Source organism: Ammodytes marinus (genome assembly GCF_949987685.1).
Source record: "Ammodytes marinus genome assembly, chromosome: 13".
Classification (NCBI taxonomy): Eukaryota; Metazoa; Chordata; class Actinopteri; order Uranoscopiformes; family Ammodytidae; genus Ammodytes; species Ammodytes marinus.
In genome coordinates this window covers 20,694,244-20,721,673 of record NC_137217.1, presented here as the reverse complement: position 1 = coordinate 20,721,673, position 27,430 = coordinate 20,694,244, and the positions used below count along the sequence as shown (strand labels likewise).

The 27,430-nt window shown below is 42.5% G+C and overlaps 2 protein-coding genes across 2 annotated transcripts; both read right to left on the bottom strand.

Moving 5' to 3' along the window:
- Positions 1–75: 75 nt before the first annotated feature.
- On the bottom strand, positions 76–3,311 carry LOC307259648 (NADH dehydrogenase [ubiquinone] flavoprotein 1, mitochondrial-like; the record flags this gene model as incomplete). The annotated part of the gene is made up of 10 exons (XM_080039591.1): positions 76–171; positions 279–424; positions 822–903; positions 1,007–1,173; positions 1,274–1,486; positions 1,612–1,801; positions 1,894–2,077; positions 2,213–2,383; positions 2,468–2,550; positions 3,228–3,311. 10 exons carry the CDS (start codon positions 3,309–3,311, stop codon positions 76–78), a joined length of 1,416 nt encoding a protein of 471 aa, XP_079895717.1.
- A 3,652-nt stretch (positions 3,312–6,963) lies between these two features.
- zbtb7b (zinc finger and BTB domain containing 7B) lies at positions 6,964–26,148 on the bottom strand. Its single transcript, XM_080039892.1, has 4 exons — positions 25,802–26,148; positions 23,768–23,874; positions 10,146–11,215; positions 6,964–10,025 (listed from the first exon to the last, which is right to left on the bottom strand). The coding sequence occupies exons 3-4, from the start codon at positions 11,207–11,209 to the stop codon at positions 9,407–9,409; spliced, it is 1,683 nt and encodes a 560-aa protein (XP_079896018.1). The 5' UTR covers positions 11,210–11,215; positions 23,768–23,874; positions 25,802–26,148; the 3' UTR covers positions 6,964–9,406.
- Positions 26,149–27,430: the final 1,282 nt, after the last annotated feature.

Sequence of the window (27,430 nt, the reverse complement as noted above, 5' to 3'; positions counted from 1 at the left end):
TTAAACAAAGAAATATAGTATTGAGCTATTATTACTGTTGTGAAACTGAGTTGTGAAATCTACATCTGAACAGTCTCAGATCATCTCAATCTCTGGCTCTCGCGGGGAGTTTGTCTTGTTATATTGAGCGATGCGGCTCTCCATGATCGGTCGGAAGTGGCGGATCAATCCCTGTAGATTAAAAAAAAAAGGAAGATGAGCAAACATGCTTTTCAGGTGCTAGTTTGTGTCATTTGTTGGACTAGTTTAAAAATAACACAATGCAGAGATGGGGTCACCTGCACAGGCCAGGCAGCTCCATCCCCAAGGGCACAAATGGTGTGTCCCTCTATCTGCTTGCTTAGTTCCCAGATCATGTCAATCTCTGAAACTGCTGCTTCTCCCCGAACAAACCTCCACATCATTTGATCCATCCAGTCAACTCCTGAGGTAGAGGAACAAGATGGAAAATGTGACTACAATGAACTGGAATCACACTAAAATCAGACGTGGGTCCTCTACCCTTTTTAAAAGGGTAACTACTCTTTTTTTTGTGTACCTTATTGTAAAGTGTTAACACGTTTTGTTTCATACTAAAAATATATATTTCACCTAAAATATATAATTTATAACTTTAATTTTATCCATGATGTTTTTTGGGTATGCAGCATCTCCCTGAGGTTTTGTAAATGTTTTTACAGGCATTCTCGGCTATGAAAGAGAAAACGCCACAGAAAAAGTACAGATTCAAAGTTAGATGTAAGAAGAGAAAAGTGTGAGGTGTTGCATTTTCAAACAAACTGCATGGAGATTTTACTATTCTTCATTCTGCAGTACTTTACCTTCTCTGCAGGGGGTGCATTGGCCACAGCTCTCATGTTTGTAGAACTCGACCAAACGTGCGATGGCCCGGATCACATCAGTCTGGAGGAAAATAGAGCAATTCTCAGATCATCTAGACTGATTGTCACTGTTACTGTACATGCAGTGTATTTTATTACGTTCTTTATTCCGGGACCTGTCTTACCGATGTATCCATAACTATGATGGCAGCGGTTCCCAGTGCAGTCTCTGCACGTACCAGGTCATCGAAATCCATCAGAACATCATCGCACACATGGCGTGGGATGATGGGAGTGGAGGAACCCCCTGGGATCACTCCTAATAGATTGTCCCAGCCGCCCCTCACCCCTCCTGCACCAATCGCATGAGAGGAGAGAGGAAGTCATTTCAATATCTCATGGAGTAAATAAACATCAATACAGAGGTGGACTGTAAACACACACACACACACCTGCATGTCTCTCTATGAGCTCCCTCAAAGGAATTGACATCTCCTCCTCCACTGTGCACGGTGTGTTAACGTGACCAGAGATGTTGAACAGCTTGGTCCCAGAGTTCCTCTCCCTTCCGAAGCTGGCAAACCAAGCTCCGCCTCGACGACAGATCGCGGGTGCCACAGCAACCGTCTCCACGTTGGAAACTGTCGTCGGGCAGCCAAACACACCTTAGGGGAGGGAGAGATAGAGAAGCACTGTATCACTACTTCAGGACTATTTGCAATATAAGCCTATTTTGCAGTTTCTTAAACCATAATTAACCCCAGTAGGGAACAGGTAGGTTCATCTTCACCTATGTCTGCAGGAAACGGCGGCTTAAGTCTGGGTTTCCCTTGTTTGCCCTCAAGAGACTCGATGAGGGCCGTCTCCTCCCCGCAGATGTAGGCCCCGGCTCCCCGCATCACAAACACATCGAAGTTATATCCCGAGCCACAGGCGTTCTTCCCTATAAGCCCTGCTTTATATGCCTCATTGATAGCCACCTATTTTATGAGTACAAACAGACAACACATAGTAGCCTATACAACACACAGCTTACATGGATTGAAAAGCCATCTATCTAGCCTTTGTATACCTGCAGATTTGAAGACTCATTGTAAAACTCTCCTCTGATGTAGATGTACGCAGCACGAGCGCCCATGGCCGCCCCAGCGACCAGGCAGCCTTCTACTAGCTTATGGGGGTCATGACGCATTATCTCACGGTCTTTGCATGTTCCAGGCTCACCCTCATCAGCGTTCACCACCAGGTACTTAGGCCTAGGACACAGGAAAAAGGAAACACCCAGTACACTGATGAATCACCAGTGTTGTTACTGGCATGGACAGTGATGAACAGCTTAAGTATTTCTGACAAATCAGATCCTGATGGTTTCTTTTACTTTCTGCTCCTACCTGCCACCGCTGGGTTTGTTCATGAAGCTCCACTTCATGCCAGTGGGGAAGCCCGCCCCTCCTCTGCCTCGAAGCCCTGAGACTTTCACCTCATTTATGATCCAGTCTGGTCCCTTCAGTATAATCTCCTTGGTCTTGTACCAGTCTCCTCGTTTGAGCGATGCCTTGAGTCTGGTAGAGAGAAATTAATTTAATACGGAGTTTCAAGTAATTAGGTAAATCCAAGGGTAAATGGTTTTGCCTTGAATGTTTTACCTCCAGTCATGCCGCCCATACAAGTTGGTGAATATCCGGTCTTGGTCACTCAGAGGGCCAAATGTGACCTTTTTTGGCGTTACCTTGGGCCAGATATAAGAAAAGTGTGATCGACAAAGGAGCCATGTGCAATAATGTTAGTGCAAAGATGGAGGGAAGAAAATCCGACCTGCCATCACTTCTGGGCTGCAAGTAATGACTTATTCTTTTTATTGTAGCTTAATCTGCAGATGATGTTTTCGTTGAATACATTAATTATTTTGTCTATAAAATGTCAGAAAATAATGAATGCTTAAAGTGAAGACAGGATTGAGTTTTATGAAAATATGAAAAATTTAAACTGCATCCTTATTATAATATGAATTTGTTGAACTGATTTGTCTTAATGTGGAGAATGTAACGTTGTATTTACTTAAAGAAAAGAATTGTTCCAATTACAAAGGATTCATTAACAGAAATAGCCTAACGAAAACACTCAGTCTTATCATTTCATAGTTTATAACAAAGTCATATAGGCCTACAACAATATGCAATATGAAAATAGTGTCCCAAGACAAATTGACTCAAAATAGCTAATTAAAGAATGTCATGGGCATATGTTTCTCTTCTTAGAACAAGTAGTTTTGTTAATAATCTCTGTTTATAATTTTACTACTCGCATGCCTGTAGATGAAATGTAGGCCAGACTAGTGTATTGCGTTATACGATGTAGGATAGCCTATAGCAGTGTGTTTTACAGTGTGAATGCAGGCCTACCCACCTGTGGCTGAGCTGCGGTGCTGTAGGTATGACGCAGAGCGGCCTGACGTGCCACAGCGCTCCAAAGCATCCGCCGACGCAGCATCCTGCACGAGCCCGTAGTCAAAACAAACACCTCCAACCCTTCAAACTGTTGTATTCTCCAAGGCTCTTCCTCCCGGGGTCTCCGTTTGACCTCTGGGCAAAAATCAAATCAAGTCTGAAACCTCCGCTGCTAAACGAGCTGCAGTGTGGCTGTTCAGATTATTTAAGATTAGAAGATTAACGAACAACGTCACATCCTATCCCTTGACCCCGTGCAGCGCCCGACAGGTAGCCTACCCTATCTTTCACCTGCAAACACAATGCATTGGTCGGTATTAGAGGCCGTGTCATTAACAAGCTTTGCGCATGATTAAGACTACGTGGTTAACGATCTGGGGGCCCGTTTCAAGACCTAGTTTGGGCCCCCCCCCCACTTTAATTTTTGTATTTTCTTGAAAAAAATAAAAAAAATAGGGGAGAGTGGATTGAGTTGTGCCAATGGGGAGGAAGTGCCACCCCATGTTTCGAGAAAACATAGAAGAAATTGGAAATCTGACCACATATTTAAGTAGCCATCCATTTGACTTTCCATGATCAAAGTTTTTTGATTATTGTGTCTGAACAATCATAGACACATTTGAAAACATTTGACACATGTTTTTGTGCTTAAGTATGCTGCACTTTGTGTCTATATAGTTAGCACGATGTCAGCCCTAAACTGCTGCATCATGCTAATTACAGGCATGCAAACTCATAAGCCATGAAAAAGGTGAGAAGTCCGAAAACAAACACCGGTAGGGGGGTCTGGATGTTAATCTGCAGTGACAATCCGCCAACCGCGGCCGTTAACCAGCATGCGCATAAATCAATGCAAATGGCTGTAAAACAACGGTTGGCAAACTCTGTGAATGTATTTAAAAAGTGATTCACATAAACCGAGTAGGCACTAGGGTTGCCACCTTGGATTTAGGAAAAAAAGGGACACTTGATGTTTGGGGCGGAGGGCTCGGCCATTATTAGGCTACCAGTTCAGACTGACCAGTGTAATGACCTATAATAACCATAAACACCTACAGTGCTTTTTACAGTAGGATATATAAGGAGACTGAGGTGGGAACCCTGTACCTTGTAGGGGGGTCCGGGGGAATGCTCCCCCGGAAGAAAAAAATGCAACCTTTTAAAGTAAAATTCATCAATCTGGTGTACTTTGAGAAGAAAATTGCTGGGCCCATTATCTCATAATCCGTATATGAACCAAATGGTTTCCACAATCTTTTTTTCTATTTTCGCAGGGAGCATGCACAAGCATTATTTATTAACAAAAAAAAAAAAAAAAAAAGTGGGGGCCCCACACTGGGTCTTGAAACGGGCCCCGAGATCGTTGAGACCGCCCCTGCCCGCTGCACTTTCTCTCTGCCCGGCCCCGCTCGCCCCTCCATTGAGAATGCATTAGTTGGCGCAACAAACGCCTCGGCCCGTGTGAAACGGCCTTAACTAGGCTACTGAACGAAGGAAACAGCTGGTGAAAAAAAGAGAACAATTCTGGGAAAAACGGGACGGGTGGCAACACTAGTAGGCACATTAACACGGTAAAATAATAATACTGCGGCTGCTTGAACGCTCCGATGACTCGGAGAGAATTTTTTTTTAACTTCCCTACAGACGCTCTGACTGACTGATGTCACCGCCCCTCAATGACAAACACTGTTCCTGATTGGCCAAATGACCGTCAAAGCTCATATGATAGGAGTTAACATCCGTCAATCATAGTTTGTCACTATGGTCACTCCATGTCCATGCTCCGCTCCACACACACACAGTGCTGGCCATCAGACCCCCCCCCCCCCTCCCCTCCAAAAAATATTTTCTCAACGGATCTCCACGAATCACATAGATGGCCAATTTCGATTCCAAAACGGCGAATTTCGCCGAAAGGTGACGAGTTTGCATGCCTGTAATTATCCAACATTCTGGAGTTGGGGTGATTTGTGCCAAAGGGCCTGAGGTGAGTTGTAAGTAAGTAAGTAAGTAAGTAAGTAAGATGTATTTATAAAAGCACATTCATAACAGTTTGCACTGTCCAAAGTGCTGTACATAGTGCATTCAGTAGGTAAAAAATTAAGGTAAAATAACAATAACAAAAATAAAAGACATAAAGCCCAGACATCCACATATAAACAAAGATAGTAGTGCAGAGGTAAGATAGTTAATGGGGAGGTAAAACCAGGGTGTACAGATGGGTTTTGATTCTGAGCCTTGATTTAAAGGCAGAAATGGAGGGGTAATCACATATGTCAGGTGGCAGTTTGTTCTAAAAGCGCGGAGCAGCTAGTGCAAAGTAAATGTCTGAGAGTTGTACCATTGGCATGGCTGTATACACTGGTCACCAAAAGAAAGTGATCGTCTACAGTAGATCAGAAGAGACTGACATCTCCATTCCACTTAACAACACCACTGATGAGAGTTCAGATGGCCAGAAAGATGATGATGGTGACTTTATCATTGTGAGCTTTGCAGGTAAAACCACTAGATCTGCTAGGCCTTGTTTAAGAAAATTGTCCTTCAATCTTTGTAAAATATTAACTTTATTTACTTTAAATAAACGTTAAATAAGTAATTTTCTAATGGATTTGTCTTGCATTACAGTTTATGATATATATATCAATGGCACAATTTACCCCATGGTATTCTCTCCAAAGGCACAACTTACACCACACCGGGGGCAAGTTGTGCCACAAGATAACTTTTTTTCCGAAAGCTATATTTCTTAAACAGTTTATTTCAGATCCAAAGTTATTGTTGCCGGGGTTGCACCACACCCTGAAATATACATAGCCTACATATTTTAGTTGGAGACATTACTGTCAAGGCCTCGCTTTAAAGTCACTTTGAGTAGAAAGTGGCACAGCTCTCCTCCACTCTCCCCTATACGAACCTTTGCTCAATTAGACAACAGAAGAGGCCCTTTTTCGTAGCCATTTTAACTTGTCATTATAGAGAAAACAAAGGTGTTACTAATAGGCCTAACAGTGGCTCTGTTTTACTGAAGTGTCACATTTCCGTGAAACTGAAGCAGCTAATTGGAGTTCAGCCAGCATTAACTTTATGAACTACACCTGTGCTTGAGCTTGTCTAGGTTAACTGTACGATGTATAAATGACTATTTCTCTCCATTTAACCAAATATTTACATTAATGGCCAATAATTGTGTTCTCTCTCAAGAGGCTCGTTTAACTAGTCTGATGTTTGGACCATTTTAGATTTACATAGGCCTACATTTAAATTGATTTCAAAGAACATCTGCTTGACTTGTAATTTACTAGGCTGATCACAGATATGTTGTAGGAGTATACTTCGACCAGTGCGGCCAGTGAGCAACTATGTCAGTCCAGAAAAGCCAAAGGTTAAAAGGAATAAACTATCTCCAATTGCCAACATAATTTGTCCACCAGAAAGAACAATTTAGTTTTGAACTGTGATTTTTTCCACTTAGCACGTGATCACAACTCTTTAATTACATAATTTAGGGTTTTCTTACCAAAAGATGTGTTTATGCTGGGGTTTGTTTATTTTTTTCTAATGATGCTATCTTTTTTTAATTAAGTTATGGATATCACTGTCAGCCTAATAAATACAGTATTGTTCAGGCTCTATTTACTAAATTCCAGTTGTTTTTGAAATTATGAATCAATAACTGAAAACATTGAAAACAGCAAGCTTAGAGATCTTTATTTTCTTTTCTTTACATTAACGGAAACAAAAAATGGGAAAAATTAATTCATATCTCTGAGAAGGTTCCACTAAAAACTTAAAAGACAAAAATGTATCCCTGATAAGGGGGTCTCCGCTCAGACCCGGACCCTGTGTCCCTTCACCGAAGCCAAGAAAACAAACAGCTCAAATAGAAACACACACTTCACAGCTGGCATCAGTTAACCCTCGTTCATTCACAAAGCTCTGACTCGGAGCAGCAACACCCTTCATCAACAGGACCAACCGTCATACTGCCTTTCCAGTAGGACTGGTTCCAGTAAAGCCAGTAGTTTACTTTCATGAGCATTATATCCCAATTTTCTTAAAAAAAGATAATCTTGCAATAGCTTTATTTCATTTAATTTCTAAATGTCTAATTACCAATACAAAAGCTCTTTAGTTTTAAACTACTGGCCTTACGGTTACATGAAGAGTGTCAATCACCCTACAGCACCAAACGATTTCTTCCCATTGTATATTTTTGTATAATCACTTAGTGCATAGCTCAAGGTTTCCTGAGAATAGTTGCAGCACAAAAAACAAATCTAAGGCAACTTCATCCCAATATATAATATATGGAATATAACTCTGTAATATTATGCAGGAATAAGAGTTTAACGTATTTGGGTTTACAAAAAATCACAATCTTATATCGTACCCAGTGAGTTAATGGACTAGATATTAAAGGGGCGGAAAAAAGGCTTGAAGCTCTCAAATCTCATAGTGCAAATAACTGAAATAAAAAATTGATTTGGAGGGGACAGTGCACATAAGAGCCAGACCAGTGTGACTGCTACACCAGGTTCTGACTACATGGATTTCAAGAGGATTGGACATAAAAAGACAACTGCTGTCACTTAAAGCCATAATGATTGCATTACATCCTGCAAAAGGCCTTAATGTGCTGGTCCAGGGAAAGCATGATAAGGAAACTAAAATAATTTTTGGTCGAAAGTTAGATTTGCTCTAAAGGTAATGGCCCCTTTTAGACACGGCGCTGGCCGATCTAAAATAACTCCCTTGTAATAACATGTGATAGAGTACATGTTGAATGAACAACAGAAAAGCATGCAGAATGTCAAACAGTAAAGTAATTTTGAGTTCCATTTACGAGGAAGGTTTTAAACCCCTTGACTTCGTCTTGGCTTTGTTCCCTTTCCCTCTACCCCGGAGGATGGAATGTGCCTGTATTATTGCAGTACCTGACAGGGTTTCAATGTGCAAAGAATGCATTCAAGGAAGAATCGCCAGAATAAGACACTCAGCCCCTTAAAAAAAGAAGGCATATGGAGATGTTGAGCCAAAGTCTTTAGCGCATTGCAGCCTCTTGTAAGACATAGTTGATAAGTGGACTGTGATCTGTGTCCTGGATTTGGTGTCACAAAAAGAGTTGTCATAATAAATAACAATAAATAAATATGTACAGGAAAAAAGGGACAGGCCATTTCATTCACCCCCCTGACTTGCCCCTTTTCTATACTCCTTTTTTTAAAGAAAGAAAGAACCCAAACGAGTGCTTTGGAAGACTGAAATTAACAGCCTTTGGGAAAATAATTGCCTTCAACATAATCAACATTAACTCATTGACCCAGATTTTGTCTCTTTTGGTCAGGCATTTAACACAGAGCTTTACGGCTCTGAAACACTAAAATATCAAAGCAGATTTTTTTCTCATGGCTATCAAAACAGTTGTGAAGAATATTCTCTTCACCCCAACATTGGCTACAAGTCACCTTTCCTGGTAACTTAAGATTTAGCAAGGTCAACTAAATTCTTTGGTTTAAACACCAAATCAAAGCAAAGATTCTACCACTAACAAGAAAAGACACAAAGAACATTATTGCTTATGTACAGAACAAGTTTGAGTAATCAGACTGCATTTCCACTGATAACCACAAGAGGACAGTGGGCACACAAACTCATTCTCGTGATCTAGGTAATATCACTTCTGAATTGCACCTGAATCAATACATTTACATTAACTAAAATATACATTTTCAAATATCCCTATAGGACGCAGCTCTGGATTTTAGTTTGCATAGTGAAAAGCATTGCCGCAACCACACACTCAACGCACGCATGTCCAGCTAAAAAGAATCTTATTGAATCAAACAGCTCAAACCTGAATCCATAAAAATAAACAGCAAATGAGAAAATAAAATTTAAAACACGATTTAAATCAAATGCCAAGAGCCAGAAGACAAACATTTAAAATATCTCAGAAAACCCGTTTTCCATTTTTTTCTTTCTTTTAACATAATTTGTTTTGTTTTTTTAAGCGCTCTCTGTATGGGAGAAGCAGGTCATTAGTCCAGCCACCTGAGTGAGATTTTTTATTGCGATGCTTTACCACACAGTCACACATGTATACAAACATATACCCACACACACTTTCTTTTTTCATTATTCCTCTTCCTCCACTTCTTCTTCTCCGATTTCCTCTTCCCCTTCGTCTGCCCATTGGTCACGCTGTGCAGCCGGTGAGCGGGTTCCTCCGGGGTCTTCTCCCTCCCTGCCCCCTCTCAGCTCCAGGCCTCGCAGGAGGAGCTGAGAGTAGCCGGCCATCCTACGTGGCCCAAAGGCCAAAGCCTGCAGGGCAAGGGACCGCTGCCTCTCGTCAACTGGAAACATCAGCGGAGGGCCAGCGCCGGAACCATTCCCGCCATCCAGGACCATGCGAGGGAGGAAAGCAGAGGAGTGGGCCTGTAAAGACAGATCCTCAAGGGGGTTGGACTGCTCCCTCTCGTCTCCATCCGCTCCTCCCTCCTCACCGAGCTCAGACCCACGTCTGGGCCGACGTGTGCGCAGCTCCAGGCAGCTGTGTCCCTTGCGGTGACGCTGGAGGTGGTCCTCTCGGGCGAAGGCCTTGTGGCAGAGGGGGCACTCGAAGGGCCTAGCCCCGCTGTGGAGGGACAGGTGGTTTTTGAGGTCGTATGAGTGGAGGAACCGGGCAGGGCAGTGCGGGCAAGGGTAGGGACGCTCGCCTGTGTGTTTCCTCATGTGGATCTTCAACTTATCATTCCTGTTGAACAGACAGATGAAGAATTAAGATGCAGGAATATCAAGAGTAAAATATTCAGTCAGGTTAAAATAAATAAAACCATTTTGTTTTGTGCATATTAAAAGTGAAAAGAGTCTTTACCGGGTAAAGCGAACCCCGCAAGCCGAGCACTGGAAGGGTTTCTCTCCAGTGTGTGTCCTCATGTGTCGGGGCAGTTTTCCCGCTCCATGGATGATTTTCTGACAAACAGGGCACTGCTGCGGCGTCTGAGACTTCCTCTTCCTCCCACCTCCCGCTGCTGATGCCACTGCACCTCCATCAGCTCCAGAGGTAGGTACAGAGGTTCTTCCCATCAGCATTGCATCGTCTGCAAAACCCTCCATGTCTTCATCCTCGGACAGCTTATCATTTAAGGGCTGGACAGGAAGAGGCTGGGCTATACGGGGGTGTTCATGTAGCCAGTAAGGGAACCCTCCATTAAGTGTGGCTGCTCTCCCTGGCTCTCTGATCCCCCTGGGATCTCCGTTTTGCACAGATTTGTGGCAAAGTTCCTCATGCTCGGGACTGGCAGGCTGGGTAGACGGCAGGGAGCGGAGACTGTCGGATGCAGGTGAAGGGTGCGACACGGGAGAAGCAGGTGGTTGGTTGAAGAGAGAGGAGTTGATGTGATGTAGCCCTACTTTCCTCACCCTCTTTCTGTCTGTTTTTCTTCTAGACCCTTTCTGGACCCTGCTCTCTAGCTGTACCATCCTCTCACTAACAGCATGTTGGGCTCTCTGCTCCTCCGCCGTCTCTGGCTCCGCCGTCTCGCCCAGGATGTCTCTGCATGCGTCAGCCACACACTGAATGCCCAGCAGCTGAGCCCCTCGCAGCACATCCCTCATCCCAGAGCTGGGGATGGTCAGGGTGGCAGTGTAGGCGAACTCCAGCAGGGCGTCCAGAGCGTCAGGTGCCACGCAGTCCAGTTGGCACACGCTGAAACCTCCCCCGCCCTCGCCGCCCCCTTCCTCTGGCCCGAACAGCCGGCGGAAGTAGAGGCTGACGGCAGCCATGACGGAGCGGTGAGTCGGGTAGCGGGCCCCGCGGGACGTCAGAGTTAGGTCACACAGGAGCCCCGCCCGCCTCTGGTCATTCAGGTGGGACAAGAGCTCATTGCTGTGCTCCGGGAAGGGGATCCCAATCAGGCCGTCCTCTCCTGGAGACATTGCCACCTGCGTGAAAGAAGGTAAGATCAGGTAAGGGGAGGAACTGAGTTCTTAGCACACCACAGTTTTGCACTTATCACAATGCCTTCCATAATTAGAACTGTTTGCTTTTCCTATGCATTTACTTGCATTGAAAGAATACGCTTCGGCTGTGTGTACCTTTGAATGTTCTTAAAAGTTAATCTTTCATAGCGTGACAGATACAAGGAGTTTCCTTCTCTTGACGGACAATTTAAACCAGGCTTAGCAACAACTTCCCCCTTATCCTTGCCTCCCCACCCCTCCTATACCTTCATTCCAGATTACTTAATCAGGACCTTAGTGGTAACTTTAGCCAGTGAGATGGGGGTTGGGGCATGAGAGGACAAATATGATGGAGATGGCAGAGCAAGCAGGAGAGGCAAAAATATAACAGCAAGGAGAGGAAGTCATAATCATTATATCAGGGAGAGAGAGATACCTGAACCCAAATGATCAATAAACTGTGACGCCAAAAGGATGTAGGATTATGCGGTAAGCAAAGGCAGTAGGTTAATTCCCATGTGAAACCTTTACAGCATTAGCCCTTTGATTGAAATACCTGGAAAAGAAAGACGGGGTCTAATGGAGAGAGGAGAGAAGAAAGACAAGCAAGAGAGAGGGAGGAAGTGACATGTTAGAGTGGGTGAAAGGGGGGAGTACCAGTGAAAGAATGAGGAAGGAAAAAACGTCAAGAGAAATTACGTTCATTATTAGGAACGGAATAAATTCACTCACAAACTTGTTTAGCAACATATACAAAGTCAGTTACTTGATTTCTGTTATTACAATCCGCTCTTTGTCTTTTCCCCCCAACTAAATAAAGATCTTCAGCTTATCTGTAGACACAGAGGTTCGAGCTTTGGGCTCAGGGTAAAATGTGGTGGTTTGAGTCAAATACGGCCAATAACTTTCTTTATTTCTCTTTGTAAGATACAGTATAACAATACCTGTTGGTAATGAGACCCAACAACTCCCTTCTACGGCTCCCTTAGCTCACACCTCACCTCACCCAGTCCACACTGTACCTGTTCAACAATATCTCTGACACACCTGGGCAGACCAGATTTTCCACAAACAACTCACCCTCCAGATTCCCCCCTCCCTGCCCTTCATCTCCCTCCCATAGCAACTGGCAGCCCCCTGGCCATCCAATAGTAGTGTTCACATAGTGCCCAGAGGGTTTTGCACAGCGACGGTACATCCACCTGACTAACCTGCTCCAAAACACACCCTGCTAAACACACACGCACAGGTACTTGAGCGCACGCACACACATAGAATACAAATGCACACACGCACACGTTGCATGTCGGATCTGTGGTTCCCCCCACCCACTATTGTTATATTTAACCTGTTGTGTGTGATCTGGATGACAGCAGTCACATATAAATGTACTCCACCCATTCAAAGAAAGAAATCTAATTAAATAAATACTTTCAGATCCTGCCAGGACTTCTTTTTTCCTTCTTAATTAATTGCTCCAATCGATATCAAACTTCCAAATTTTCACTTTCAGGACGTTCTGAAGTACTTCAATGTATCAAAGGTTTTTGATCCTACCTTCCCCGTCTTCATGGGCATCGGCACAGTAAGCTTGAGGCGAGGTAGCGTGCGTCTCATGGCTTCCATCTTTTTGCTCTTTACAACTCTACCTAGCTTTTTCTCTCTGTCTTAACCCACTTTTTTCTTCTACCCTAAAATGTATAACTTTAAAGGTCTGATCTTGCTGTCAGCAGTCGGGGTTAAGCATTCATCCTTAGGGATGTCTATCTCTTTCGCTCATTCTGTCACTTACTGTCCTTCCTGTTGTATCAAAAGAGGGTGCACTGTGACGAAGGCACACTCTGAGATACCCCCCCCCCCCCCAAGTCGCCTACGCAACCCCTCTCGCCAAAAGTCAACGGCCCATTTTCCGAACACTTTCCGATAAACAAGATTCTCCTCGACGACCTATCCCTGTTCAGAAAGAGGCCAACAGGTAAATGCAGAGTTAAGTATCTAAGATCACGACAATACTCTAAATAACCTTCAGGCTTCATACCACACACACATTAATTTGACTGGTTTGGCAGGAAGTAAACCAGCACATTACACCAATACACCCCAGAAATACCAATATCTTTTTAAGTCAACTCAACGTAAAAGGTGAACAATCATGTAAGAACCAAAATCATATTGGCATTATGAGTCATATTACACCCAGGAACAAACATTGATGTAGGTGCAATATGAGAGTTAAACCATATCACATCGTACCACAGAGACAAACTGCTGCAAAAGCTCTTCCTTTGAAACATAGAAATGCTTAACGCCTGAGTGCTCAGCATAAAATATCACCAAAGCCTCTACGACAGATAATTAGTTTTTCAAGAGCATTTTCATGAGAATTTTCTCTTCAGCATAAGGCAAAAGGACCGACGTGCATTTGGGCAGATGCTTACGTATATAGAAGCGTGAGGAAGTTAAGGGGCAAGTGTTTGCTTTGTCCCTAGCACACACATGAATACACATGCACACATTTTGCAGAATTTACACCATACTAGAGCAATTGTTTTCATAAAAGGATCAATTAATTAAGCAAATTTTCATTATTTAGATTTTCATACTAGTCTTACATAATTGTAAACTGAATATCTTTGGGTTTTATATCATGAATTTAACATTTTGAAGCAGTAACCTTGCAAGTTGGAAAGGGCATTGTTCACAATGGTTTAAGATTTGTAGATAATTCGATATTGAAATAATGATATGCAGCACCACATCTTGAAAAGTTAACAACATGCGTTGAAAAGCCTCATTGGAAACTCACCACCTAAGCCTTTGTAGGACAAAGTGTAAATGCATCCCTTGACCATGTATGTGCACAGTTTGTCTCATTGTAAGCAGACACGGTAAAAGGTATCAGTGTCATATTTAAGGATTACCATCAGAGGTAATCATTGTTTCAATGCAAAGCAAAATACCATTGTTTCTCAAAATGAATACTGCATGTCCATAAATACAAACTAAGTCATGGTTTTCCTATTTTCTGAGATGTGCTCATTAAGCGAAAATTAACTAAAACAGATTAACTAATTTTGAGCAAAGCAGTGCAGGAAAGCGAGACACAAAGGGGTTTTAGGAGGAGCACACAACAACGCACATTACATTTCCGGCACAGGAGAGAGAGAGAAAGAGAGATGAAAAAGCATCATGGGTGGTTGGTGGTTCGAACTTGTTATTTTAGGCATATTCCTTAGAACACAGACGTCTTCGGAAAATAATAAGATTGCAACGAGGTGGCAGTGATTCCCATCAGCTTTGTGTGAGCAATACTGACACACAATGACATGCACAACCACACACACAAACTGCACACTGTTCATATCCCCCCGTATCCTTCCTTGTTTGTACCTTGTTTCTGTTTTTTGTTTCTAACCAAGGACATGTCTGCATAAGTTGCTGAATCTTGCAACACATTGTAACTCATGTTAAAACAGCCCACAGGCAAATACCACAAAAACATTAAGTCTAGCAAACAAAATAAATGTAGCTCACAAGCACATGTTCTTATGTTATCATGAAATGTTATTACTGTCATTGTAAGTGTATTTATGTTAATCAGGATTAACATTAATACAATCGGTACCTTAAAGTCAAATAGCTGTTGTCAATGTTGGTCTTGCTAGGACCTAACAATAGAAAACACTAATGAGTATTTTACATTTCAGAAATCTGCAATCTTTTCACTTGTTATGCATTTAACGGGACAGATGTTTAATTGTTATCCTTCCAACAATTGTCTCATCTCTTTCATTGTTTTTTGTTATCACCTCCCACTCTTTTTGTCGAAGGTAGAGGAATTCACCTCCTCTGCAACTCTACGGTTTCCTCATCCCTTGCTTTCATTATGTGCACTCTCTTCCTCTCTTCGTGACGAGGATTTATTCATTAAACTGATAACTTCTGAAGTTGATTAATCATTCTGACTTTGTGTAAAATGATAGACGTGCCAAGTGTCATTAAGCTAAAACTACAACTCGAGCATACAACCAAACCATAAAAACTAAGCAAAAATCTAATGAAACACGTTTGGAAGAGAATCCACCAAGGATTTGTTTTTACTGAAGAGGAAATGGAAACTTAAATCCACCATTACTGTCCACTACCAAAACTCAGTGCAACTTCTTCAAAAAAAGAGACAAATTTGTATGGAGGCCAGGAAACTGACAGCGTCAGGATTGACCAAACCTGCACACAAAGATTTATTCATCAGTATAAAAGCAGGTTATGGCATCCGTCGTCTATATCATGTAATCCTTGCGCACTCGCTCAGTGTGTGTGTGTGTGTGTGTGTGTGTGTGTGTGTGTGGGGTGACTGGAACTAGAACTGTTAGTATTATTTTTATTGGTCTTATTTTCCGTTAAAGGCTGTACGTTTTCCCAGTCCACCTCAATTATATCAGGCTCCAGCGCTAAGGGGGAAAATATGACTTTATACTATTCACAGAAAACTGTGGCTGAGAGGGGGAAGCAGAAATGCTTTTATAAATTCTGATGTCAGATGTTTTCCAAAGTACTTGTATATGTGTTTGTGACTGTGTGTAGGCCTACGTATGTTGGTTAAAGTGAGCACATATAGTTTGTTGCATGTGTCTTGATGGCTTTCTCAGTACTTTTCGCATTACATTTAACCAAAGGGCAACAATATGGATCATTCTTAACAAAGTCATAAATTAAAATTAAATGTAAAAGAGACATTTCAGTAGCAGACTATAGAAAATGTAGCAAAAAATTGGAAGGAAAAAAAAAATATATGTTATGTCCCCAAAGCCTATATGGGGATACATTTCTTAACAAATTTTTAGCAGCTCAAATACGTTATGAAATGAACTTATTATAGTGCTAACAAAAGCTGTACGATTAAACTCTCTCTCTCACACACACACACACACACACACACACACACACACAAACCCATGTTTTTCTTCCAGATACAACCCGGTATTTGAGAGTTTATTTCTTTACTACAACACAAAAAATGATGATGCTACACTAGCACTGCACCGGAAAAACAACAAGGTGGCCAAACACATGGAAAGTAAGGTTTAAGTTCATACCGTTTTTCCTTCACACACTCGTCTTCCTCTCAACACTTTTCTCCCTCTGTTTGACAGATTTAAAAAGGGTTTAAAAAGACAAAAGTTGTTCACCCTCTTTACAGCTACCGTCTTTGGGGTAATGTGTGGAGTGTGGTACTGGGACACCTTTGAGGAAGAGTAGGGGAGGAGGAAACAGAGTAGGGGGGGATGAGAATAGATGATAGTACACACACACACGTCTGCCAAAACCAAAACTGCACTCAGCCCAGCAGAACACTCTCACAGGACTTATTTCTGAGTGAAAAACCTTTACATTCAGCCAACACATACCTCCCAAAACTACACAAGAATACACCGGCTGCACACAAGCTGACACATCAGGTCTTCTATTAATACAGCTTGTCTCTACCGGGAGATAAAACACAATCTCAACCTGTGCAACTGTTCCCCTCTGGACTGAACATTTGCATCCCACCAGGAGATATAAAAACAGACGCAACCAGGGAGAATTTGAATCTGCATTTGAATTTTTCAAAGACAGGACCTGAGACACCATCATGATAATTGGAACGATTGCACTTCACTCTGCCATGACTGGACTTAAGGGGGAAGAAAAAAATAAGAGAGAGAGAGAGAGAGAGATGGGGAGAGTTACTCAGCAAAGGTTTGTTCTGTCTTTATATTCAAGAAAGACACTGCAGCCAAGCCCTCCTCTGTCCTTACTCTATCTGGGGCATTATGGCCCTTGTGTGTGCGTGTGTGGACGCATGCGCACATAATGGTCTTAGTTCCAAGAACACATTACATTATTCATTTGGCTGGCAGAGCGGAGGCCCTTATCCCTTCGCCCTACCACACCATAAACACTCCACTGTGAGCTACAACAGCAGCCAGTTTGCATGCCAGACCTGAACAGCACTGTGAATCTGCTGGAGGGATTATCAGTTTATCAACGCATGGGACATTTGGGTGCATATATACACTCCGACACACGATACTAACAGACTTGTAAAGAGAAGTTAGTGTAAATACAAGTTTATTTTTACTCTTTGAAACAGCTAGACAAATTGGATGGTAAATATCCCAATAGCAAACAAAAAACTAAAAATCTGAAAATGAGCAATAAAGACTTTAAAAAAAAGTCTTTTAACTCAACTTGAACACTTAAATGACAATCTAGAACAATTTTATTTTATAATAATTCAGCATTTACGATACAAAATCTTGCCTCTTATTACAATATAATATAGTGTGTCATTGTCAAATTACTCTGGACTATTTGCAACCAACCAAACATAATTTTTTTTCATTTTTAAAAATGTTATTAAAGTACAATCGAAAATACCAGTGTGTTTCCAGTCAATTATTTTGTCCTACTTTCTATACACAGATTGGCATGGATCTAATATATAGATTTATTTAACCAATTTTTTTTGTACAAGTTTTAGTAAAAGTTTTTACTTATTTACATTTTTTGATTCTGATTTCCGTGATCACTGTGTGAAACAGATCATTCAATAAAATTCTATACGAAAATAGGGATTTGTGTGTGTGCTTAATTGGTCTGAAATCAGTAGAAGTTGTAACATATCTGCCATGTTTGCCTCTGTGAAAGGAGTGAAGAGAAATCAATCTGAGGTCGGAAAGAGGAAAAACGGTATGAGATTTGAGGGGAGACAACAAAAAGGAAGACGAGGGAGATGTGTTTTCTAAAAACACGCATGTTCTTAGAAATCACACAAGAAAGAAGGAGGGTACGGGGGAGGAGAAACACATGAGCGTGAGTGAATGGAGAGTGGGTGTACAGATCCTCTGAAAGATAAAGCAGAGAAGAGGGGAGGTTAAGACTGGAAAATCTAGTCCTGGCCTCGAACAATCTGTGTTAGCAAGGGAGGAGACATGAAACAGGAGTAGAGAGAGTTAAGTTACAAGGGGAGAGGAAGGGGGTGACAGAAAGAGAGAAGGGACAGAAGCAGTGACATGACAACTTGGAGGAAAACAGAGTAAGAGGTGAACACATGCACATAGCCACAGGAAGTAGCAAGAGTCCCTGCAGGTGTGTGTGTGTGTGTGTGTGTGTGTGTGTGTGTGTGTGTGTGTGTGTGTGTGTGTGTGTGTGTGTGTGTGTGTGTGCAGATGTCTGAGGGAGAGATGTGGTAGCAGCCGCCTCTATCATTAGTAGCACCAACAGGGAGTTTCACCCCTAAGATGGAGAACACACACAGATGTGAGCGAGAAGGCATGCTGACGAAGTGGTTTCACACTATACTCTCCCTGTTTCTTTGCACTTTATCTGGTCAGCAGTTTCTACCCCAAAACACTCCACAAGTGTGTGTGTGTGTGTGTGTGTGTGTGTGTGTGTGTGTGTGTGTGTGTGTGTGTGTGTGTGTGTGTGTGTGTGTGTGTGTGTGTGTGTGTGTGTGTGTGTGAACACTGGAGTGTCAAGGTGTGTGGGCGAATCACAAGCTGCATCCAGAACAGGAGAGAAACTTTATTTTTGTGTATGTGGTTTTAATGATCATATGTCTGATGAGCTCACTTGATCACAGTCAAACGTACAGTAAATGATCAGCGTACTTGCTGTAACTCAACGGGGGTGTTATAACATGTCGACCTGCCGTAAAAAACCAACGGCGTGGGGGTTAATCTTGGAGTCGAGCACAAAGTGAAGTAACTCGGGCCAGAATTATAATCCAATGTGGAAGTTATGTATTTAACTTCTGGGTATTTACATGGAGAGAAAACTATTTGAATCCTTTGTATATACAATTCCGGAATACAGAACTTGGGAGAACGTTTGTAATACAGTGTTTATTCACCAAATTAAAGTCACTTTAGAGTCAGGCTAATATCAGACATCTTTGAAATCTTGTGTTAAGAAACCAGTAATAGTAAAACATAATTTATTTGTAATTTTCCTAACAATTTTTTTTTGGTTCTTGATTAATTTAAAATGTATAAACAATGTTTGAATTAAATAATGTACAATGGCATTTAAAATGTTCTTATCCTGTTTTTTTTTATCCATTTCTACAAATATTTTCCTAGATGCTTTACTTGAAATTGCTTGAAAAAGTGATTGATTAAATCATAATAATGCGTTTCACATTGACACTTAATGTGAGGAAAATGTGTCTCTAGCAATTTGTCTATAGATGGAAAACACAAGAATAACAAAAATCTAATTTAAATAATACTTAAGAGGTCATGGTTGTTTAAATCTCAGAGGCTCAACTAGGTTTGAATAAACCAAGTAACAATACAATGGAACACAAAAACACCACAAACTGCAACTGCAAAATCTACTGCAGAAATGGATCTACAGCTGTTTAACTACATAACTATAATGATAGACTTTTTTTTTTTTTTTAAAGTGGCTGGAGCTAAAAGCTGCATTCAATCTATGAATATGCTCTATATGCCTGCATAATATGTAAGTGAAGATAACAGTGGGTGTACTCATGCAGATGTAGAAGATACGACTTTACGCAAATAACGTTTCTTCTTATCTGTTGCCCCTCTGTCGGGCTGGTACGATAATCGGAATGGTTTTGGAGGCGGGGCAGGGTGAATGAAGGAGTGAGTGGGATGAACTGTGGATGAGGTCAAATCAATGATGTGTTTCTACAGTGTTAAGTACACAGTTTCTCAATTTGTTTTCAAGTCTGCCTTGAAATGTATTCATGCGAAGAAAGAATAAAGGAAGTAATTGCAAAACTATTTATTCAACGTCAGTGACATTAGTTACCACATTATTAGGAGGGTCTCAACAACTACTGCCCTACACAAATTACCTCCCATTTCAGAGGAAGATATTGCAAAAGCACTGCACACGCACACACACACACACACACACGCACACACACGCACACACACGCACACGAGAAATGTCTCAAAACTAACTGATCCTGATCAGTTTCCTCTTCCTGTGTTCTGTAAAGACAGTCGACCACTAGAGCAGATGGAGTGATAAATGAGATTCAGAAAATTAGATACATTTTCAGGTCTGAAAAGGCAGAATGTAGGAAAAAGACAACTAGAGAACTGAGCATAACTGGGTGGTAGCAATACAGGCTGTTTGTTTTCACCGTAACTACAATCCACAATTTATTATCAGTACTTCAGTTTAACCTCAGGGCAGGACTTAACTTGTGGTCCAGCTGACTAGTTCAACAAGTGTGTCACCAAATTCCGTGGAGCCAATACAGTCAGGAGCCAGACGACTGCGCAAGCGCAAAAACAAGGACGACCATGAGGTTTATACAAACGTATAATGTCAGAATCATCTCTTTCACAGCCTGGATGACTTTTGTTTGATGTTCTGTTGGAGAATAGAAAGGAAGAAACAAAGTTTTGTCCAAAAGTAACAATCTGATCTGTCAGATATGTCCTTTCTGAAGCAATACTCAAGTTTGTTTTGAAAAATATAAGCAAAAGAAATAATTGATTTCTATAGAAATAAAAGAAATTATGGTGTGCAGCCATTTGGAATAGAAAATTCCATTTGCTGAAGGAGTTCCCCTTTGAAGAACACACATGAAAGGGGTCACTTTCGGCAGCAACGACTCCCATTGCGCGCTCATGTTTGGGTGTTTATTCTCACTTTCCCTGAAGTGTTGTCTCAATGTACCTAATTATAATAACCGCCCGCTTGATGTGTACAGAAACAATTGCACTGTTACTAGCAGAGCTGAATCATGATCACTTTTCTCTCAAGACTTGTTTCTTTCTTTCTTGTTTCTCCTCTGACTCTTTACATTACAAGAAGAAGAAGAGTCATGGCCACCTGCTGATTGGTGAGTGCTGGGTGGCGTGGGATGCGAGGCTGGTGGTCGAGAGCGAGGGAGGGCTGTCAAATGCTACAGAAACTCATGACTGAAAAGAGGAAATGGCAGATACAGAACTTCCTCTATTGACACAGAACGAGTGGGGGCAAGACCTAACTGTAGTAGCAGCATCAGCGTGGATTACGGACACTGTGTACGGCGTGTAGTCACCCCCTGTGCCGTTATTGCCTCTTTATGGAGAAACAACCGCCATATATGGTGAAAACACGGAGCATACAGAGGTCAAAGGGAAAGGGTCATGGTTTACATGTGTTTTTTTTTAAATAAAAAATGGGATTTCCAATCGGAAAACGAATAAGTTGAAGGAGTGATGTAATCGCCATAACTTCATGAAAATACACTACCAACTGAAATATATTCTATACATTTGGTGCATTTCTCCTTGTTTTTAGCATGAAGAAAAATAAAAGTAAGGTAAGTATAGGGAATCAAGACATTTATTGGACTAAACTTAAAGGGTTGAGGTTTTGGGCCTGAGAAAAATGTTGAGACAACTTCAAATATTGGCTGCAAAGAGTGAAAACCTGAACCTCTTTCAACTCCCATTCTCCCTCCCCCTATATGTCTTTCTCTCCCCACCTTCCTCCCACTCAGTCAGTTTGTATGAAACTGAAAGACCCAAGTCAGAAAAGGGGGAATTTATATGGGCTCACATGCTCTAATTAAAAGCATTTCCCAGAACTGTGTGCATGCATGTCTATATGCATGAGTGTGTGAGTGTATGTGTCTGTGTGTTCCCCGCCTGACGGACCACTCAATGTCACTTCCCCCTACCCACCAGTTCACGGACACATGGTTGTCACCAGTCATACTCCAGCGAAGCCAAGGTCATATGATCTGTCACACCAACTTGCCCACCACAAACACACGCACACACATTCAAAAATCACAGAAAAATTCAAACTTGACTCAAAGAAATACGGAACTATATATGATAGAATCCATGCACATATAATATTTCACCTCATTCAAAGAGAGTTACAGTATGTACATGATCATTGATATTCTGTAAAGGCATGTACATGTTTAAGTATTTAGTTTTGTCTCTAAATGACAATCAGCCGTAATCAGGAAGGACACAAGGGCATGTTTATAGTAGTTTTACACCTTTAGATATACAGTCATGCCCGAAATTATTCATACCTCTGGCAAAACTTAAAGTTACTTTTATTCAACCAGTTTTTTCTTGATTGGAAATGACACAGGCTTCTCCCAGAAAATAATAAGACGATGTACAAGAGGCATCATTGTGGAAAAAAAAAAATTCTGCTGTTATTTACATTTGAACAAAAAGTGGCATGTCCAAAATGATTCATACCCTTCTCAATAATCAATAAAAAAGCCCTTATTGGCGATTACAGCAATCAAACGCTTCCTATAATTGCTGACCAGCTTTTTGCATGTCTCCACTAGTATTTTTGCCCATTCATCTTTATCAATGAGCTCCAACTCTTTCAGTTTGGAGGGTCTCACTACCATCACCCTGATATTTAGCTCCCTTCACAGATTCTCAATTGGATTCAAGTCAGGTCTCTGGCTGGGCCACTGGAAAATGTTAATGTGTTTGTCCCCTAACCATTTCTTCACCACATGCATGCATGCACAACTACACACACACACACACACACACACACACACACACACACACACACACACACACACACACACAGACACACAGACACACACACACACACACACACACACACACACACACACACACACACACACACACACACACACACACACACACACACACACACACACACACACACACACACACACACACACACACACACACACACACACACACACACACACACACACACACACACACACACACACACACACACACACACACACACACACACACACACACTAATTTGCAATTCCTATCTTCAGTGAATTAAAATCGATTCATAATTAGCGAAAATCGATTAAAAATGTAAATATATACATATATATTTAATTATTGTTAATATGTCTTTTGCTGCTGCCGGTAATGTTGACTTGCCACAAAATCACAGTACAAGCTTCACATCAAAATAGACTTAAATGAAGATAGATAAGATTAAGAATTATAGGACTTTAATTTGCTGTTATGCCATAATTGGCCATAACGCCTCTCAGCACACAGTGGACTGGAGTAGATCCTAAAATCCTCCTTTGAACTGAATCAAGAAAATAAATTTTTAATCGGGAAAAGATTTTGAATCAAATCATAATCCCCAAGAAATGGAATCAAATCGAATCCAAATCATAGGATTCTAAATTATTTGCAGCCCCCCCCCCCACCCACACACACACACACACACTCATCATCATCAACGTTTATTATTTCACAATCACAGCTTTAGGATGTCAGCATTAAGAAAGCTGTGTCAGTACATTACTGTAGCTTTCCTGCAATGTGTTTGCACTCGTGTGTGGCAATTGAGGAGCTTATCACATCTCTGTACCTTTGAGGAATACTGAACCCTTTAGACAATATTCGTCCACAGTATGTCATTGGACTCAGGTGTCACAACATCAATAAACATTTTTGGGAATTAAGGGGCTGCTGCTGCATGGGACTAACAAAAAACACATTAATAAAAGTGTGTGATTCCTACCTCCAGTCCATAAACCCAGGAGAAGATGGGTGCCTGCTTCCTTCAGCCTCTCGCTCTTCCCCCTCCTCTTTAGGTTCGTTCCTCAGAGGTCAGCAAAGGTCATACACCTGAGGGAGAAAGGCACCGACGTATGAAAAAATTAACCTGATTTCATTTGAGCATTATTCTTCCCATAGGAGGGCTATGAGTCAGGCGTTCACCAAGTATGTGAACAAAGATGGGAGGACATGGTGCACTCATAAAGAAAACATCATGTGCAGACTATCAGAACCGCATTTTCTTTTCTTTTGTGTAAAATGGGTTAGATTTAGATACAGTGCATGTGAATAACAAACACACACAGACACACACACACACACACACACACAATCACATGACGCATCAGATGTAATTTAGGGTGGAGTGTGGGGGGGTTGTTGTAAAAGGGCAGAAAAAACAAAGATAGAAACCTACTGCTTCCTACTTTGACTTCTTCAGAAAAATAAGTTCTCCAACATCCAGTAGCGTTGGGAAAGCATTGTACACCCACACGTACAAAAAAAAACTCTTTGAGATGAGTGTGATTAACAACACTGTACTGTACAGCAGATTTCTACAGCACTACAGGAAATATTTGAAAAAAATGTAGGGTGAGGTGGAGAATGGGTCTGGACTGCAGAACATACGAAGATGAATGAAAACAAGAGATATCTGCCACGAGCAGTAGCAGGCCTGTGGAAAGCAGAGCAGGATGCAGTTCACGTCAGGATTGCACGAAGGAGGGATGAAGCACAGATGTCTAATTATGTTGCAGACAAAGTAAGGGCAAACGGAGCTGGCATTAAAAATTTATTTCAAAACCCTGATGGTTATTCCATGTGTGGGGAACCATCCCTGTGCGAGGAGGGAGCTTTTAGACATCTCCCCTCCTCACATGACGGGCCGTGGCACGCAGAGGTGGAAAAAACAATGAGACAAAAAGAAAGAAAAGAGGACTTTCTCTTCTACGAACTCGTCCTCCTCTTAAGTCACAAGCTTACCCACAAACAGAGGGTCCTTTTAGCCCACTCTTCAGCCTGTCGCTGGAGCCTCTTGGAAACTGACAAGGTCAGCCAAAAAAGGGTGACAACACCTGAGCCTACAGGGCATAAGGCATTAACTACATGCATGGAGGGCTAAAGATTTAACCAAACAGGCTGTGCCCAAGACAGGGAAACCAAACCCAAGCCAGTTGAGCTTGTTAGGCCGGTCTGTCAGAGGGGCGAGTCAGCAACATATCTACCTCTGTAATGACACACACACACACACACAAAAGCCCACTGGCATGAAAGCCCTCCCCACCCATATAGGCAGAAGCAACATTTCAGCCGGAGCACATCCTATTGTAACACAGGATAGTGGCAATATGAAAATAAAACACTGGGTGCGCCAAGTACAAGAGGATGATGATGATGATGATGATGATGACCAACAGAGACAGTGAGAGAGGGGGATCATTTAGGTGCAAGAGGCGAAATCCAATAGACCCACTGCTGTGCGTGCCCACGAGAGAGCAGCAACGCAGGTGATGTGCGTGAGAGCAGGTTAGGTTTTGGATGTCAGCCGGTGTTCTCGGCTATAATTAGCAGCAGAGTCTCCAGAAATGTACCCGCCGACCCCGCTCTCTCGCTCTCTCTCTCACCTGGCCGACGCGCACGGACGCACGTATCGAACAGCGGCTGCCTGCAACCACAGCTCCAAAAGAATAAAACATAATAACATAGCCTACGTTTCATTAAGTGCAAAGGCGAATATATGTGCCCTGGTTGTAGGCTATTATAAAAAGGGAATAAATACCTACGGGAGTTACCGAATAGGCTACCCGTGACGTGGATTGTCCTCCCGTGACCCCGATCAACACAGGTTAATAAGGAGGGCGGAGAGAGACTATAGGTTGAGGGCAAGCCGGTGCTGTCACAGCAAACAGACATGTCACCTATAGGCATTATCACATTGAATGTGCGGGTGTTTTAATAGTTTTCTGTCAAATTGACAGCGTGCAGGTGAAGCGGTTACCTGAGTGCCGGTGTGTCACCTGTGTAGACTCGTCGCGTCCCACCTGACCGACCTCGACACTTCCTGGATTATTCCGTCCCACCCTGCCTTATACTTCAGCTACTTCTTATCCTTTCTAGGGGGTCACCGCTCCTGACGCGCTCGGCTCGACACCTGGGAGGTTTTTATTCGCGTCTTCTCCAAATCGTGCGTCGGCGTTTCTCTCCTAGGTCCGCTCTTTCTCTGTGCAGACCGCCGGCTCTCTCTGCTGCTCTAACCCCCCTGTATCTGCTGCCTCCGCTGGCCCACTCCGATTCCCTGCTCCTTCTTTCTGAGAACCAGGAAGCGGCTTGCCCTACTTACACCCAGTCGCCGATTGGCTCTGGCAGGGCTGGAGAAGAGACCGCCGGGGTGGGCAGGGCACAGGGGGAGGGAGGGAGGGAGGGAGGGAGGCAAGCAGGCAGTCAGGCAGGCAGGCAGGCAGGGAGGGACGTGGGATGGGGGGGGGGGGGGGGGGGGGGGGGCTCCGGCTCTGGCGCGATAGGCCAGCAGCTATGTCTGTCGCGGTGCCGGAGAGGAGGGCAGGTTTGGAGACCCCGCTCCTCCTCCCCTGTCCCATGGGCACCACCGCGCGCAGCACAGGTGGGTAAAGTAGGCCTATACAGCAAAAGCGGATTGAGGGATATCTGCCAGTTGCTTACCTGTCAGATGCAAACGCATTTTCACTCGAAATAGACTTAGCCTAGTGCCACTCTACCTCATGACTCAGCAGCATTTCCTATGTGAAGCCATCTGGAAATGATGGAGAGACTCCAAACAGGTGCCTGTCCTGGACTCGACGCTCATAGATGATTCAAGTTAAAAGAAACCTTTTGTGATAATGAAACTATTTTACAGAGGATGTGTCACATCCAGATTGAGGGCAGTAAAGGGCAACAGCGGGGACTTTTGAAAATGACTTATACTGACTCCTAGAGAACATATATAAACACTTTAGGTCTGCTGAGGTGCAAAACAAGAGTCGCCTCCTTATGAATATTTTTTCCAGAGATAGACATTTTGGGTATATTTGGTACAGCTACAGTCACAAAACAGAAGCCTAATTTCACTACAAAAAAAATCCTCTCTGAACTCTTACTTATAAGCATGGATGCCTCATGTTTGATGTGGTTATGGGTATGGGAATCACCTCGCTTTTTCAAATCTCATCCTCCTCTGCTGTAGCTCCGGGAGTTTGTGTTGGTGGGTTCTGAAGTGAGGGTGCAGGAAGTCTATATATAATTTTGTGGTGAGCTCAGCCAGCCCACCTATAACCACCCCCCTAACCTTAAATCTGTGCTTGTTCTGCGGTTGTGCTGCTACCAGTCAAAGAAGTAAAACTACATACAGTATGTTCCACAAAGGCAACTGTTTCCTCATGTTAGTTTGTTTTAAAGCAGGTTCCCAACATGGGGGTCGAGACCCCTCAAAGGTGCCCGCAAGATAGATCTGAGGTACTCTTTGTCTTTTATGTGAAATTCTGAATACTTTTATCTTTTCAAGCCTCTACAAAAAAGTAATATAAACAATTGTGGTATAGGGCCTATTATGCAACACCTGACCAGTGGAGGAATAACCAACTAAGAAGGCCTACATTTAGGACATTTGATG

What these genes read in the sequence shown, in the direction of transcription:
- zbtb7b (XM_080039892.1), bottom strand. Translation starts at nt 11,209, where the DNA reads ATGTCTCCAGGAGAGGACGGCCTGATTGGGATCCCCTTCCCGGAGCAC. An exon ending in TGCGGGGTTCGCTTTACCCG is followed by an intron (nt 10,026 to 10,145) that starts GTAAAGACTCTT and finishes TCTGTTCAACAG; the next exon opens with GAATGATAAGTTGAAGATCC.